This window comes from Alosa alosa, chromosome 20, assembly GCF_017589495.1.
Source record: "Alosa alosa isolate M-15738 ecotype Scorff River chromosome 20, AALO_Geno_1.1, whole genome shotgun sequence".
Lineage (NCBI taxonomy): Eukaryota > Metazoa > Chordata > Actinopteri > Clupeiformes > Clupeidae > Alosa > Alosa alosa.
In genome coordinates, this window is record NC_063208.1 from 20718783 (window position 1) to 20733109 (window position 14327).

Below are 14327 nucleotides of genomic sequence, written 5' to 3' on the forward strand. Positions count from 1 at the left end.
TACTGAAGGGGAATCCAACTCGTTCAAATTAGCGAACTGCCATCTCAATATCAGTGTTGTTACAATGCTAGATGCTAACAAGTACTGTAAGATTACATGACAATTGTTTCACTCAGAACAATTGTTCTTGTCATGTCAAAGACACAAAATACACATGAGCAAATTAAATGTACATTATAATAATTGTATATTGCTAATAATTTTTTTGCCATGCCACATATGTTTCCTCATTAGGGTCCTCAAGGTCCTCCTGGAGGTATTGGCAACCCAGGTCCCGCAGGAGAGAAGGTATGATTAAAAAAAAATGTAAATGAGTTAAAATTTGAATTGTTAATTTGTCACTAATGACTGATGTGCCTGGTGGGTATAGAGTCAGCATCCTCAAGGAACCATACAACAAAACACAATTGTGTGCCTCTATGTTTGTAACAAATAAATATCAATGACAATATCAGTTATGTTAGTTAAGAGTGAAGGAGTGATTGTGACACTATTTCTATTATGTATACCTTTGCAGTCAGTAAATAGCTGATCATTGGTGGTTGCACAAGTGTTACATATTGCTTATTGAGAGAGTTTTAACAATGACTGAAACCATGGACTAACCAATGATATCTGTCACTGACAGGGAGAGCCTGGTGAGTCTGGTCCACCTGGAATTGGCGGAGAGCCTGGAAAGAAGGTAATTGTTTACTTCTGTCATCCCACTCATACCTGAAGTAGACTACATCAAATCAGGTCTATGACTGACAGCAATATTGTCCAATGACAGGGTCCTCGTGGAGAGCGCGGTGAGAAGGGAGAGTCTGGACAACCCGGAGTTGCTGGACCAGGAGGCGGAAGAGGACCTACCGGAGATGACGGACCCAAAGGAAACCCTGTTAGTGAAAACCATGCATGTTAGTCAGTGCAGGAATACAGAATCTTAAAACGTGTAAAAATATATAACATTTTAAATGTATTTTTGCAGGGCCCTGTTGGTTTCCCTGGTGATCCTGGCCCCCCTGGTGAGGTTGGCCCAAGAGTAAGTACAGACCGATCATTTATCCTGTAAATAATGTCATACGTTTGAAAATTCAGCATTAGATATTTTGAGATAATGGCATGGAAGATATAGCTTGGTTATACCTCTGATTTGCAAATGATGGTCAAGATTTTTGGTTTAGGTTGGCTGCAAGTGATTGCCTATGATTAATGCAAATAAGGCTGTATAAAGCCAAACCAAGTGAGTTTTATAACATACATTTGGTCTTTTCTAGGGAGCTGATGGAGCCAAGGGAGAGAGAGGAGAGGACGGTGAACAAGGAGAAGCTGTGAGTACCTAACCATCACTCCTGTCTTTACCTTTGCAAAGTACCACTCAGCTTCTTTTCTTTTTAGTTACCATGGTTACTACTGCAGTACTTTCAGACCCTGTCAGCATACTTGCTGTCTGGCAAGTAGAAACAAAAGTACTGTATTCCCATTGAGTGTCTCTGGTACAATAGCATACACAGTAGAAATAGACCATTTCCTCTTCACTTCTGCTCCTTACACAGTAATAAATTGCATGTAAAATTATTGTGACCGAAATGCAGATGCATTATACTGTTAGACTGAATATGATGCAGTTTAATTATTTAAATATCAAAGAATTGCTTTTCATCACAATGTTATATATTGTGTCATTTTGATGAACGGTTTTCTCTTATTCACTCTAATCTAGGGCTCTCCAGGACCTTCTGGTGAGAACGGACCACCTGGGCCTCCCGGAAAGAGGGTATGTATTCTGTGGAATATTAAGTCCAGCCATTGCACATCATCAGTGTTCATCCATGAGTAATCATCTTCAACTTGTGATTGTTCAATGCTCAGGGTCCTGCCGGCACAAGAGGACCAGAGGGACGTCAGGGAGAGAAGGGCGCCAAGGTAAGTGTGGCCAGGTGTCACTAATGATGCACTTTCAGTTATGGTTTCTAAAAGTAAAAAAAGAGGCATTAGCCAGACTGTACTGATCACAGGCTTAATGCAACTGAATGCCAAAGCGCTGCTTGCTCTTCTTCTGCTTTAGGGAGATTCAGGTGCTACTGGACCTCCAGGAAAGACCGGCCCAGTCGGAGCTCAGGGCAACCCAGGAAAACCAGGAACTGAGGGTCTGAGAGGACTTCCTGGATCAGTGGTATGACACTACGCTTTTCAGCCATTCAGACCTTTCTCCAGGAAACTGGACTGGGCAACCCAGGCCATCACAGCAGGGAATTGCACAATCTCCACTGCTCTCTTGCTCCAAAGAAAAACAGTTATTTTGCTTAGTTGAAATAACCCTCCGGTAAAAATAGCCCAGTGTTAACAGACCTCCCCGAGTCTTAGAGCAGTTCAACAGGAAATGTTTGAATGAAACAGCTGTTGTGAGATTATAATGCTTTGGCCCCCAATCCTCTCTCTCTTTACACTGACTGTTTGTGGCTGTGTTCTGCAGAATAAAGCAGTCCAACCCAATTCAATACAGTGATATTTATAGCACACTTGGCAATAACCACTGTTATTGAGTCTAGGGTATCTTGTATAGGCACAATTGCATAGGCCAGTTGCAAATATTATATCATACCTTTTTTGAGATTTGTTTAAATCCTCCATGGGTGTTGATCAAATGCTTCCCTCTCTCTCTTCCAGGGTGAACAAGGTTCTCCAGGCCCTGCTGGCCAGCAAGGACCTCCTGGACCTCTTGTAAGATAATCAGATAACCTTATTAGAGACTCAGATAATGGCCGAAGGCAATTGGAACTCTACTTCCTGTATTGTTTCATTGACGTCTGTCTATTTCTTTCTCTTTCTCAGGGTCCTCCAGGTTTGCCTGGTCTTCACGGAGACCCTGGTGCCAAGGGAGAGAAGGGACACCCAGGTATGATCGGTCTGATTGGACCTCCCGGTGAACAGGGAGAGAAGGGTGACCGAGGACTTTCAGGACCCCAGGGAACAAGTGGACCCAAAGGAGAGACTGTGAGTGATATCCACCATCACTGTTTCTCCCACGGTTGTTTGTACTCTGAAGACACGGCTAAAATATACACCTTTGGGAACCTTGGGGAAAGTTGCTTCAATCCTCCGTGGAAGTTTTTTGGAGTATACTGCACATTTTCAAGGGGTTAGGTTAGCAATAGCATTGGGCTTAACTTGCCAGATTTCCAGGATAACTGTATCCATTGTGTACCATAACACCATGCGTTGTGCTGTTGAACTGAAGTTCTTTGACATTATCAGAGCGTGTGTTTGATGCCACAGGACTTTTGGCCTTGTTAGCGTTAACATGACTTTGGTAGAGACTCTCAGTTAGCGATATCTCCTACTGTACCATGAAATCATGTTTTGCATAATTATAACCTTTGTGTATGACCTGCTCTCCTGTAGGGTATGCCTGGTGGTACTGGACCTCTCGGCCCTGCTGGTCCTGCTGGTCTGCCTGTAAGTCCATTTAACTTACTTATTGTGCTATATTTTGTGTTTCAAGGAAAGATCTCCATACATTTACAAAAAAACATGCTAAAAGATGTGTTGTCCCTCTAATGAGATAAAATAAATAAAAGGTTCCGACTTCCATTGCTAGTGAGTTAGTGACAGCAATTCTGTCCAAAATGCCCTCTATTATCCCCTCCTGTCCACATTTGGCACACGGTGGCAGTTGTCACACCAGTGGGGGGGCTGAAACTAGATCTTAAACGCTATCATTTTATGCCTCAAATGGTCTGAATTGACACCCTTGGTGTGAATGAAACTACATTTTGTGTCAGACATAGCTGTAATCATTCATGACGAAAACCCTGTCCACGTTCATACCCTTTTAACAATGAATATTTGCTACTTTTATCTAAGTTGGTACCTCACAGCTCACTTCAAAACCTCCTTGACAATTGATGACTGTCTTTGATGACCGAATTTGCATTCGAGTGTGAGATGGCCAACGTGTGAATTTTTCCTTATTTCCATGATAAGGTCATTTGGGTGTGCACATCTTGCCCTATTTTCATGCTAAGTGGGCCGGTTGGATGGGGCGGAGGTGTTCTAATCGCATTGCGTCTGACTGACTCTCACATTCTGGCTGTAATCTTTTTGAGGTATCTTCTTATCATTGTCTGTCTGTCTGCCTTTCCCAGGGCCCCAGAGGTGTCAAGGGTGCTAAAGGTGCTTCAGTAAGTATTTCACCTTTAATTCCAGTTTTAAATTACTTGATTACGGCAGCTATCATAACAGAATTTTGAGCTCCCAGATGATGGCAGAAACTAATGTCTGTGTCTTGTACTTTAGGGTGGTGCTGGCCCCAAGGGAGAGAAGGGTGTATCAGGACCTCCAGGACCCCCTGTAAGTTATCCTCATGTATATTGACATGTAAAATAAATGTGTATACAAAATGTGCAAAACACATGGACATTTCCTGATGTATAGCGATGCTATACTTATACAAGTATAGAATAGTAGAATTGCCTAGAAGAGTAGAATTTAAATTGTCACCATTTGGACAAATGGTTTAACTTCTTTAACATTATTGAATAGAAAATCAATTCTTTTCCATTCTGCTCCGCATATAGGGACCTCCAGGTGATGTCATCCAGCCACTGCCCATCCAGATCCCCAAGAAGTCCAAGCGTTCCATCGATGCCAGCAAGATGGTGGAGACTGATGGCACACCAGCTGATTCCGCCGGTGCCGCCAACGAGGGCATGGAGGAGATCTACGGCTCCCTCAACTCCCTGCGCCAGGAGATCGAGGCCATACGCTTCCCTCTTGGCACCCAGGAGAGCCCAGCCCGTACCTGCCAGGACCTCATGCTCAGCCAGCCAGAATACAAAGACGGTATGGCGACCCAAATAAAGATCTAGATAACACTACAAACATATTAAGCTTGTTAGCATGGTTAGCTTGTTGTGTCAGAGTGTTTCTGCATCTGTACAGTCATACACTGAAATAACAAACAAAACTCATCAGTAAATCAACTGCAGCTGTGGCAGTAATTTAGGAAATCAAACTCACAATAAAAGCACACATCCCATAATAGACATCGCAACAGTTTTTTGACTGACCTGTCTCTTTTGTGGCCCCACAGGAGAGTACTGGATTGACCCCAACCAGGGATGCCATCGCGATTCCTTCAAGGTTTACTGCAATTTCACAGCTGGTGGAGAGACATGTCTCTACCCAAGCAAGGCCATGGAAAATGTAAGTCTAAGATCTGTGAGGTTTCCATAAAATCAACTTTCTTAACATGGTCCAGCTATAGCACTTCAATAAAGTGACCAGAGGCACATCTGGCAAATTAAAGCTTGTGACATCACATTACTCTTCAGCCTGTAAGCAGGTTTTTCTTTTGAAATGGTTATACATAATACTGAAGTAATCAACTGAGTGTTTTGAAATGGTTATACATAATACTGAAGTAATCGACTGAGTGTTTTATTATTCTCCCCATCTTTTGCCAGGTGAAATTGAACTCTTGGGCCAAGGAGACTCCTGGGTCCTGGTACAGTAAATTTTCAAAGGGCAGCAAGGTGAGAATTCCACAGGGTTTTTGTCTTTATCACAGTTCAATACTTACCGGTACCTCAGATAGAAAAAGAATGGATTACACTGCTAATTCATTAGAAGAAATATGCTTATGCTTCTAATCGATTAGACTTCTGATCCATTAGAGTGGATTAGAGAGTAGAGAGTATCCCCTCTAAATGACCAATTTCTTCTCACACTTTTTTTAGTTCACATACGTGGACTCTGTTGGCGAGCCAGTGGGCGTAGTCCAGCTGGGCTTCCTGCGGCTATTGAGTGTCCAGGCCCGCCAGAACCTTACCTACCACTGCCACCGCTCCGTGGCCTGGGCCGACCGCACTACCAAGGACAAGGACCAGTATCAGCGGGCACTGCGTCTCCAGGGCGCCAACGAAGAGGAGCTCGCCTACGAGACCAGCCCCTACATCAAGGCTCTCGAGGACGGCTGCTCGGTACGTACCAACAAGCTAGCAGGGACAATAATGTTCATTTGAACTTCCTGAAATTATGCCATAATACAGTTACCGGTACTCTCCAAGAATTTACACCCAAAAGGTTTACTTGGTACCTGGGACAAAGAGAAGCATTAGTCTCCACCTAACTTAACAAAAACAACAGAAGAAGTGAATAATAGCAGGACTAGATAGTAAACCACTGTTGCTTCTCCAGTTATATAGAGAGCTCTGGTGGTGGTTAGTCAGGTTCATTGTAAAGCAAATTGGATGCCTTAAAACGCGCTATAATATGTTGTTGTTATCACTGTGGTATATTTCACTAGCACTAGTATCTTGTAGGTAACTCGTGTAACTTGTGTGTGTTTGTGTGTTTTTTGTCTGCTATGTATCTGCAGTATCGTAAGGGTTACGACAGGACGGTGCTGGAGGTCAACACGCCTCAGGTGGAGCAGCTCCCTCTGCTGGACATGAAGATCTCAGACTTTGGGGAGAATAACCAGAAATTTGGCTTTGAAGTGGGACCTGTCTGCTTCCTGGGTTAAAACACATGCAGAGAGAGAGGGGAACACAAGCATCGACACACTCGAAGCACACAGACATACACTTACACTGATGCACTCACTCACCTACACGTACATGGACATGCACTTATACAACACATATTGATACAACCACATAGATGTGCCAATATGAATGCTCAGTGTTTTATTATTTTTTTAAGTTAAAAATGTGGAATACACACACTCATACACTTGCACAGGCATGCACATACACACGCCACAAAAAGCACACACACACAAATACACAAGATCTGTTGTTAAACAGACCTGCACTCACTTAAGAACATGCCCAGGGAAAACGACTCCCAAAGACCAACGGACGAGAAGAGAAGAGTAGAACACGCCCACACTCTCGCAGGGAGGAGAGCCAAGATAGAACTGTGAGAGGAGAAAAGTGTTCTGGCCCGACTAGAACTGTGTTCTTTTGTAATGAGTGGCTGAACCTAAAGGGTCAGCGACAAATCCATTTCCGCCCGTCCCCAAGCCCCCCCTCCCCACCCCGCCGCCCCTCCCCAGGTTTCGGAGATCCCCCCCCTCTCGCTCCTGTCCCCTCCCCGCTGATTTTTCTTTTCGAGGCGTCTCACCCTCTCTACCTCTTTGCTTTGTCCCTCAGCACCCAGCCTCATAGAAAAGGCCCAGCCCTCCCTGTGCCTCACGTCCTGTGTCTTGAAACGCAAAAACAAAACAAAAAATGGATGCCCTCAAACGCAAGCCCAAATAAACCACGGAAGTTTCGCCAGCTGACAATGGACACCTGTCGACTGACAAGTAAGAGGATAAAATCAGACTGAGGAATAGGGAATTTAAAAAAGCGCACACTAAAGGAAATATCAAGCAGGAACAATAATGTCAAATGTGGCTTTACAGTGTGTCTGTTGACAGGAACCTCCTGTTCATAAGTCCATCTACAGCGACACGCCTGATTTATCCATGCTGTTGTGTTAAACCTTAAACAGTGTGCTTCATGGGTGTGTCCCCTACAAATCTTCTGAAAATGACAAGAGGTAAGACGGATACATTTGGCACAGCTGTTGGCCTAAGTTTGAGAAAAGTCATTTTTTTCAACCCCAGCAGTAATAAAAAAAAAATCTCGTCCTAACAGCAATGTGTTCTGTACTTCATGACTGTTTATTGGGTTCACAATGTTACATGCATTTGGGCAGAAGTGGGATCAAATGTACTGAACTTGATGTGTTTGCTGTACATGTATTGTAGATTTGATTAAAGTTGCCATTGTTCAGTTAACAGCTGCAGTTTATAGGCAAGGCTTGAGCACAAATGCCATCGTACCAATCCAGTATTGATGTTTTGGAAGGTGGAGGACAGTGGGTTATAACATCTGACCCTTTGCCAGATGCAATTGGTATTAGACTATCAAGTATGCCTGGGGTGTAAAATGTGTATGTATGCGCTCTTTTTGGTACTTCGTCTTTTTCTATGTATCAGTGAATAAAACAAAAAAGCACACAAACAAAAACTGTGTTGCTAGGTGCTACTTCTACTACCAAAGGAGGCAGCGTTCAGCACGAACACTCATTTGATTATGCCGCCCTTTCATGTCAACAATGATTTTGTTTTTCTTTGGCTGGACTTTGTGCATTACAAATCATTTGTACAGAGATACTGATATTCTATTGTATTTATTGTTAAAGGGAATGAACAGAACAGGGTGCTCTAAATCCTACCAAACTCTTTGCCGTTTTCAAGAAAGAAAAATTGTGGTATTTCGTTTGTATTTATTTCCTGTAGTTTTCACTTGATGGGTCATAAATCAATTAAATATATACATTAAAACCTAATCTGACTTGATCTGTGCAATACTCATGGTCTGTGCATGTTAACAGGGCGTGTTGCTGACAATTGTCTGACGTAGTCTCTTTACAATCACGCAGTTCACAAGGACAATCCTAGTTGTGGACTTTGTGTGGAGTTTGATTCTTATGCTTTGTCATGGCTAGGTTTGGCTGGGCTACTGTGGGCCATTGAGGTTCCGTGTAGGTGTGCAAGAGAAACAAAGAGTGCAGGATGGCATGGATGTGGGACCCCAGCGGGCAAGAGATGGCACGTGGGAGGGTGGGATTGGGGAGGACAATTACCAAACATTGTAATATAATTAATTAAAGCAATGGTGAAATACAATATTGTTTAATTTTTTTTATTTTGTGCTTTGATTCTCTTGTAATATTAAAGGGATTGGGGGGATGACCGATGAAAAGATAACCTGGGTAAATAAAAGTCGTCCGTGTGGTTTTCATTAGAGAGCCGTGCAGAAGATGCATTTTTTTTTTTATTTGTTTGTTTGATTTCAAATGAAAAACAGACATCTGTTTCATAAAAATATGGTGCTGACAAGAGAAAAAATATTTTATAATGTTTGTAAGTAATTTTTAAAAATTCTGTTTCTGTAATATATCATCTTTTTAAAAAGAGCTGATTGTCTTCTTTGTTCATTCTCCCCTCAATATGCCCCTTGTTACAACCTTTGCTACGGGCTGGATGCATGTTGCACAGGACAATTGTGGTTTGTGTTTTGAATAAATTTCACCTCCTTTTTCTCACTGCAGTCAGTAAATAATACGTTCACTATCCTCCATGGTTCATCAGTCAAGATGACCAGAAATAAACTCCACCCAATAGCCGCAGTGCACCACAGAAAGCACACAGCCTTCACCTGGTCTGAATTCTCAGACATCTTTCACCTTTGTTCTCTCTGGTGGCTGTGCAGTATTCCTTGCTTTGGCTTTTGATCATGTTTCCACAGTTTGAGATTTTGTGTGTGTGTGTGTGTGTCTGAGCTCACCGTCCTTTTTTTCTGTTCGGTTTCCCATTAAACCACATGCTGAGGCACTTTCACAGCCTGTACATTAGTGTCTCTTGTTGCAATAGTACTTAACTCAGAGAGAGAGAGAGAGAGAGTGTGTATAGGTGTGTGTGTTTATATCCCTGTATGTCTGTCCTGTAGCACTTACAGTAAGTAGGCTACTCTGTAAAAAAGTAATCCATATCTGCATATAAGAGGGGCTGGTGCATTTTATCCATTGGCACAGTGGTTATTACATATTACACAATTTATTATAATTTAAGTGTTTTATTTTGCTAATGCATGCAAATTACAAAAATAGTATTTTATAATACAAATAGTATAATCATATTATGTACATATATATTTAAGAAAAATGTAAGGCCTAATGGCGGTCATTCTCCATATGCGGTCTTGAGTCAGCCCATGAAAAGCCCTCCTGAAACAAAAAGAGGGAGAAAGCCATTCCACCTGACATCAGGGTCCAGAGATGCACCTTTTTAAGTAATATGTACATAATTATATTTATATAAACTGTAATTTGGCTACAGAGACTTGGTGGTAAAATAAAATTTTCCTGTATACCGTTACTTTCAACCAAAATTCATCTGTGGAAATAAAAGCCACAGCTAATCAATAATGTGTATAGCTATTACCACACAAAAGTAACTGAACAGCTGTGCAAAAAAGAAGTCAATTTGTGAACAAATGAATGAGTTTCTCGCCTGGGATTAGTTAATTATGATTTCCTGACTGTTTTAGAAGACACATTTACTATTCTACATCTGTGTACTACATACTGGTGGACAATTCTTGGATGGAGAATCATACAATTGATGGATTATCAGATCAGATTTACCTGTGACTTCTATACAGCTTCCAGTGATATAGAGACTGTCATCAGAAGCCAGGAAGGCACACACATCAGCCACCTCTACACAGAGACAGAAATAAGACAAACTAAAGTAAACAGTTTGACATTGTTATTGTATTTGTGTCCTGTACTTGTAATGATACGTATAACGAAAGTCGGTACAATCCACTACGCTGTACTTAATCCACTACATACAGCACACACTGTTTAATGAAAACCATGTGTCAAGCAAGCCATTGCTCTTATGTCGTTATGTTGTACTGCATTTGTATTCCCCTTATTCAGACGGCGGCCATTGTAAACCAAAACGAGGCTACAGGGTACACAAACCATAGGATTGTTGTGTTCTATGCATTCACCAGTAGGTGGCGAGAATGCATTAATGATATAGTCAATGTACCCTGTATAGCCTTGTTTTGGTTTACACAATGGCCGCTCCCTGAATAAGGCGAATTGTTTATGATGCTGAGGCTTGTGGTCACCTGCAGGGTCTCCCATCCTCCCCAAGGGCACAAGGGAAGTAATCTGCAAAGAACAATGGAACAAGGAAACAACTTAACACTCTACACTAAAAAATGAAGTACCGGTAAATGGTTACAGACTTTGTATGTGTCTACATGTTACATTCATAAACATGGTTGCAATCTATGATTGTGAATGTGAGGCTGTGGGAGGAAAGGGAGTTTTTTTGGCACAGATAACATCTGATACGGATGATTGACATAGTATGCCATAATCCCTCCCTTTATCTAATATCTTTATCTATTACATTTCCTCACTTATGAAAATGAGAGACTAAACATACAGATCATTGATCATCCTAACAGTTATTTCCTCAGTTCTCGAGTTATATTTTTCTTTTGGTGCTCACCCTGCTGATCACTTTTTCTGGCACCTTGTCTGTCATTGGTGTGGTGATGAACCCTGGTAGAACACAGTTACACCGGATGCCAAATCTGATAAGGGAGACAAACATCCATTGAAGAATCAGGGGGTAAAGGGGCGTTCACACCAGGAACGATAACTACAACTATAACTATAACAAAGAAAGCATCCGCACTGACCAAACGACAAGGAAAGTCTCTCCTCGTGTTGCTTAATGTGATGGCTAAATTTGATGGATTCTAATTGGCGATCAACTTTTTATCATTCTCAAAATCACTCTGAAAGTGATCCCCAATGATATCGTTCTTCACGTCGTTATCGTTATAGTTCATGTGTGGACATCGTCATTTATATGATCTGGAACAACACTTTTTTTGCAGTTATTGTTTTAGTTATCATTCTTGGTGTGAACCTTCAGTCAGAACTAAGTTCACATAGTGATGCATTTTAATCAATTATATCTTAATAAATTGAACTATTCATTTCATTCTCACAAATCAAGGTACATTTTCTTCACACTAAATTCAAGCTGATCTGTTTCTCTGTGACCGCCACACACCGCCACATTTTTTTCTGTGATAAAACCAGGCAACCACCAACTCTCAAAATCTGGAGAGCAGTTTACTGCATAACCTAAGAGGTAAAATATACCCAGACTGGTGCTCCACTAAAGAACACCTGATGGCTCTCACCTGCTGAGCTCCTTAGCAGCTGTTCTGGTAAGCCCCTGGACACCGGCTTTGGAAGCCGAGTAGTTGGCCTGGCCCACATTCCCCACCTGTCACAGCGGAAGCCACATGCATTAAACATCTGCTTTTAAACATCTGATGGCACCAAACAGAACTCTGCATTAGAATTGAGGCCTTGACCTTCACACTGGTCACCATCCCACTATGAATATCTAATAGGATTTAACAATGCAATAGGATCAGAACTGAGTCCAGAAGAAGTGCAGTGTGGCAGCACGCATTACATTATGGTGCAATGTCCTGTGTGATGCCTTTGCTTTTGTGCTTTTAACACAGGCAGCCTCAGCGAGGATGACTCACCTTCCCCACGATGCTGCCTACGGTAACAATGGAACCTTTGGGAGCGCCTGCGGCTACCATGGCCCTCGAGAAAGCTTGAGTGATCAGAAAGGTGCCCTGGGGAAAGTTGTGAAAGAGGAAGACAATAAAAATGGTGGACTGATGAAAACGCTACCATTTAATTCACAGCCATGTCATGCACATTTAAGATGGTGGTGGGGTTCTACCTTAAGATTGACCTGAACCACTTTGTCAAAGTCCTCTTCCTCCATTTTCAACAGGAACTCATCCTGTGTAATGCCAGCAGCATTCACACATACAGATGGGGGCTGGAAGTACCGTCGCTAAATGGGACAAGTTACAGAGGATAATAAATTACAAGTTACCCTGGTGTATGTGCTTTTGTGTGTGTGTATGTGTGTGTCCTTCCCACTACAGTGTTACTGATAAACCTGGAATAAGCATGGCCAGGCACCTGTATACTGTTCAGCAGGTTCTCCACACTGCTGCGGAAAGCAACATCCACCTCTGCCACCATGTGTTCCTGCCCTTTATGATCACGAGACAGGTTTTCCAGGGTCTGATTGGCCGATTCCACGCTCCGGTCTGCAACCACCAGTGAGGCCCCCTCTGAAGCAAGGCGCTGACAAACTGCACGCCCAATGCCACTGCCCCCTCCTGGTGAAATAATATAAATGAAATATGAAAAATAAAATAAAATAATGCAAAAATAAGTCATGTATACAACAGAGTATCGCACTGCCAGTTCCTACAAGGGCAGGGACATCCCTCTCCATTTTCAAAAAAAACTCCTTAAGACCCAGCTCTTTAGAGAACATCTCTCATAGCACCACAACAAGTCTTGCCGATCCTAGCACTTACCAGCCGCCTTGAACTGACACGTAAAACTGTTAAAAACAGCACTCACTGATGCACTTATTCTTACTGTACTCTACCGTTTTTTAAATTGTCCTAAAATTGTTGAGAATTAAAGCAACACCAAAGAGTTTTTTGCACCTTAAAATAATGTTTCCAAAATCGTTTCAGTGGTTCATCAACTCGTAACAGGGTGAACGGCACTTATGCATTTGCTTCGCGGCCCTCTATCGGCTATAACCGCACTATGTAAGTTTGCCAGATCGGCAGTATGGAATGAGACATAAGAAACTACAAATTTGACTTGGATCTGAAGTCGCAATACATCGTACTTTCATAAAATTATGCAACATATTCTACCTTGTCTGTGGACATTGTTATTTGCAAAGCCGGTGCTGGATAAACAAATAGTGTGTTTGACAGAGGAAAAGTTCTTTGGTGTTGCTTTAAAACGTATGCTTATTTATGCTTAAACTTATTTAAAACTGTTAACCATGTTGTTAGTCGCTTTGGCTAAAAATGCGTCAGTAATGTAATGTAATAATGTATTCTTCCACTCGCTCTGATGGATCTTTAATAAAGTTGTGATCGGCACAGGACTTCTTGCAAAGGCTGATGGCACAAGGGATTGGATTTTTAAAAATGTCCACCACCATTATTAAGGCTCTTCATGGCTGCTGCACAGGACTCAAAACGCACTCATTTGAGGGTGGTTATAGACACGGCTCAAACATAGCAGAGAACCCACTAACACGGTTCTAGACTGCGCACAAGGGAATTAATCTGACATATGTAATCACAGGACAAATGGTATACACTAGGCCTATATAACATTTTACTGCAATTATTCTTAATTTGCTGCTATTAAAATAAAAGGTCTTCAATTAACACGAAATGCTTTGCATTGCAATACCGTGCCGTCATGAGGGCCCGCTCTGCATTGACGTATAGAAACATGAACCTACATTGCGGATGGAAAAGTGATGTGGACGAACACGTACCGAAAGAGGATTTTCTATCTACCTGAGGCAGCGAAGAAGTGGCTCTGTTTTTTCGAGTCATGTTTCAGGATTTACAAATTGGTACTTCTTAAATGTAGGAAACTGGCACTGTGCAAAATGTGTGCACTGCAAGTTCTCTCCATAGGTTCTCTTAAACTACATTCCCAATAAATACGCTTATTTAGAAATCATCGGCCCTAATATCTATCTAAAACTAAATTACGTATACTGAAAATGTCGTGTCTCGTATGTCATTCTGCTCACCTGTGACTACAGCTAACCTTGATATGAGACGTGGTCGAATGGACGCCGCCATGACAGTATTGCTGAAACT

At 42.0% G+C, this 14327-nt stretch overlaps 2 protein-coding genes across 5 annotated transcripts in view; one reads left to right on the forward strand and one right to left on the reverse strand.

Annotated features, from left to right (window-relative positions):
• col11a2 (collagen, type XI, alpha 2) overlaps positions 1-8958 on the forward strand; it is a 44018-nt gene extending 35060 nt beyond the window's left edge. For all 4 annotated transcript variants that reach the window (XM_048229653.1, XM_048229655.1, XM_048229652.1 and 1 more), the window contains 18 exons: positions 235-288; positions 629-682; positions 773-880; positions 971-1024; positions 1260-1313; positions 1706-1759; positions 1855-1908; positions 2051-2158; positions 2653-2706; positions 2818-2979; positions 3388-3441; positions 4131-4166; positions 4282-4335; positions 4563-4827; positions 5078-5190; positions 5451-5519; positions 5724-5966; positions 6365-8958. In XM_048229653.1, the coding sequence (XP_048085610.1) occupies positions 235-288; positions 629-682; positions 773-880; positions 971-1024; positions 1260-1313; positions 1706-1759; positions 1855-1908; positions 2051-2158; positions 2653-2706; positions 2818-2979; positions 3388-3441; positions 4131-4166; positions 4282-4335; positions 4563-4827; positions 5078-5190; positions 5451-5519; positions 5724-5966; positions 6365-6511 (1737 nt within the window). In that variant the 3' untranslated portion in view covers positions 6512-8958. The remainder of the gene's footprint in view (positions 1-234; positions 289-628; positions 683-772; positions 881-970; positions 1025-1259; positions 1314-1705; positions 1760-1854; positions 1909-2050; positions 2159-2652; positions 2707-2817; positions 2980-3387; positions 3442-4130; positions 4167-4281; positions 4336-4562; positions 4828-5077; positions 5191-5450; positions 5520-5723; positions 5967-6364) is intronic.
• Positions 8959-9062: 104 nt separating this feature from the next.
• On the reverse strand, positions 9063-14323 carry hsd17b8 (hydroxysteroid (17-beta) dehydrogenase 8). The gene is made up of 9 exons (XM_048229699.1): positions 14258-14323; positions 12592-12794; positions 12344-12460; positions 12138-12233; positions 11781-11866; positions 11075-11159; positions 10686-10728; positions 10189-10263; positions 9063-9768 (listed from the first exon to the last, which is right to left on the reverse strand). Exons 1-9 carry the CDS (start codon positions 14307-14309, stop codon positions 9749-9751), a joined length of 777 nt encoding a protein of 258 aa, XP_048085656.1. The 5' UTR covers positions 14310-14323; the 3' UTR covers positions 9063-9748.
• Positions 14324-14327: the final 4 nt, after the last annotated feature.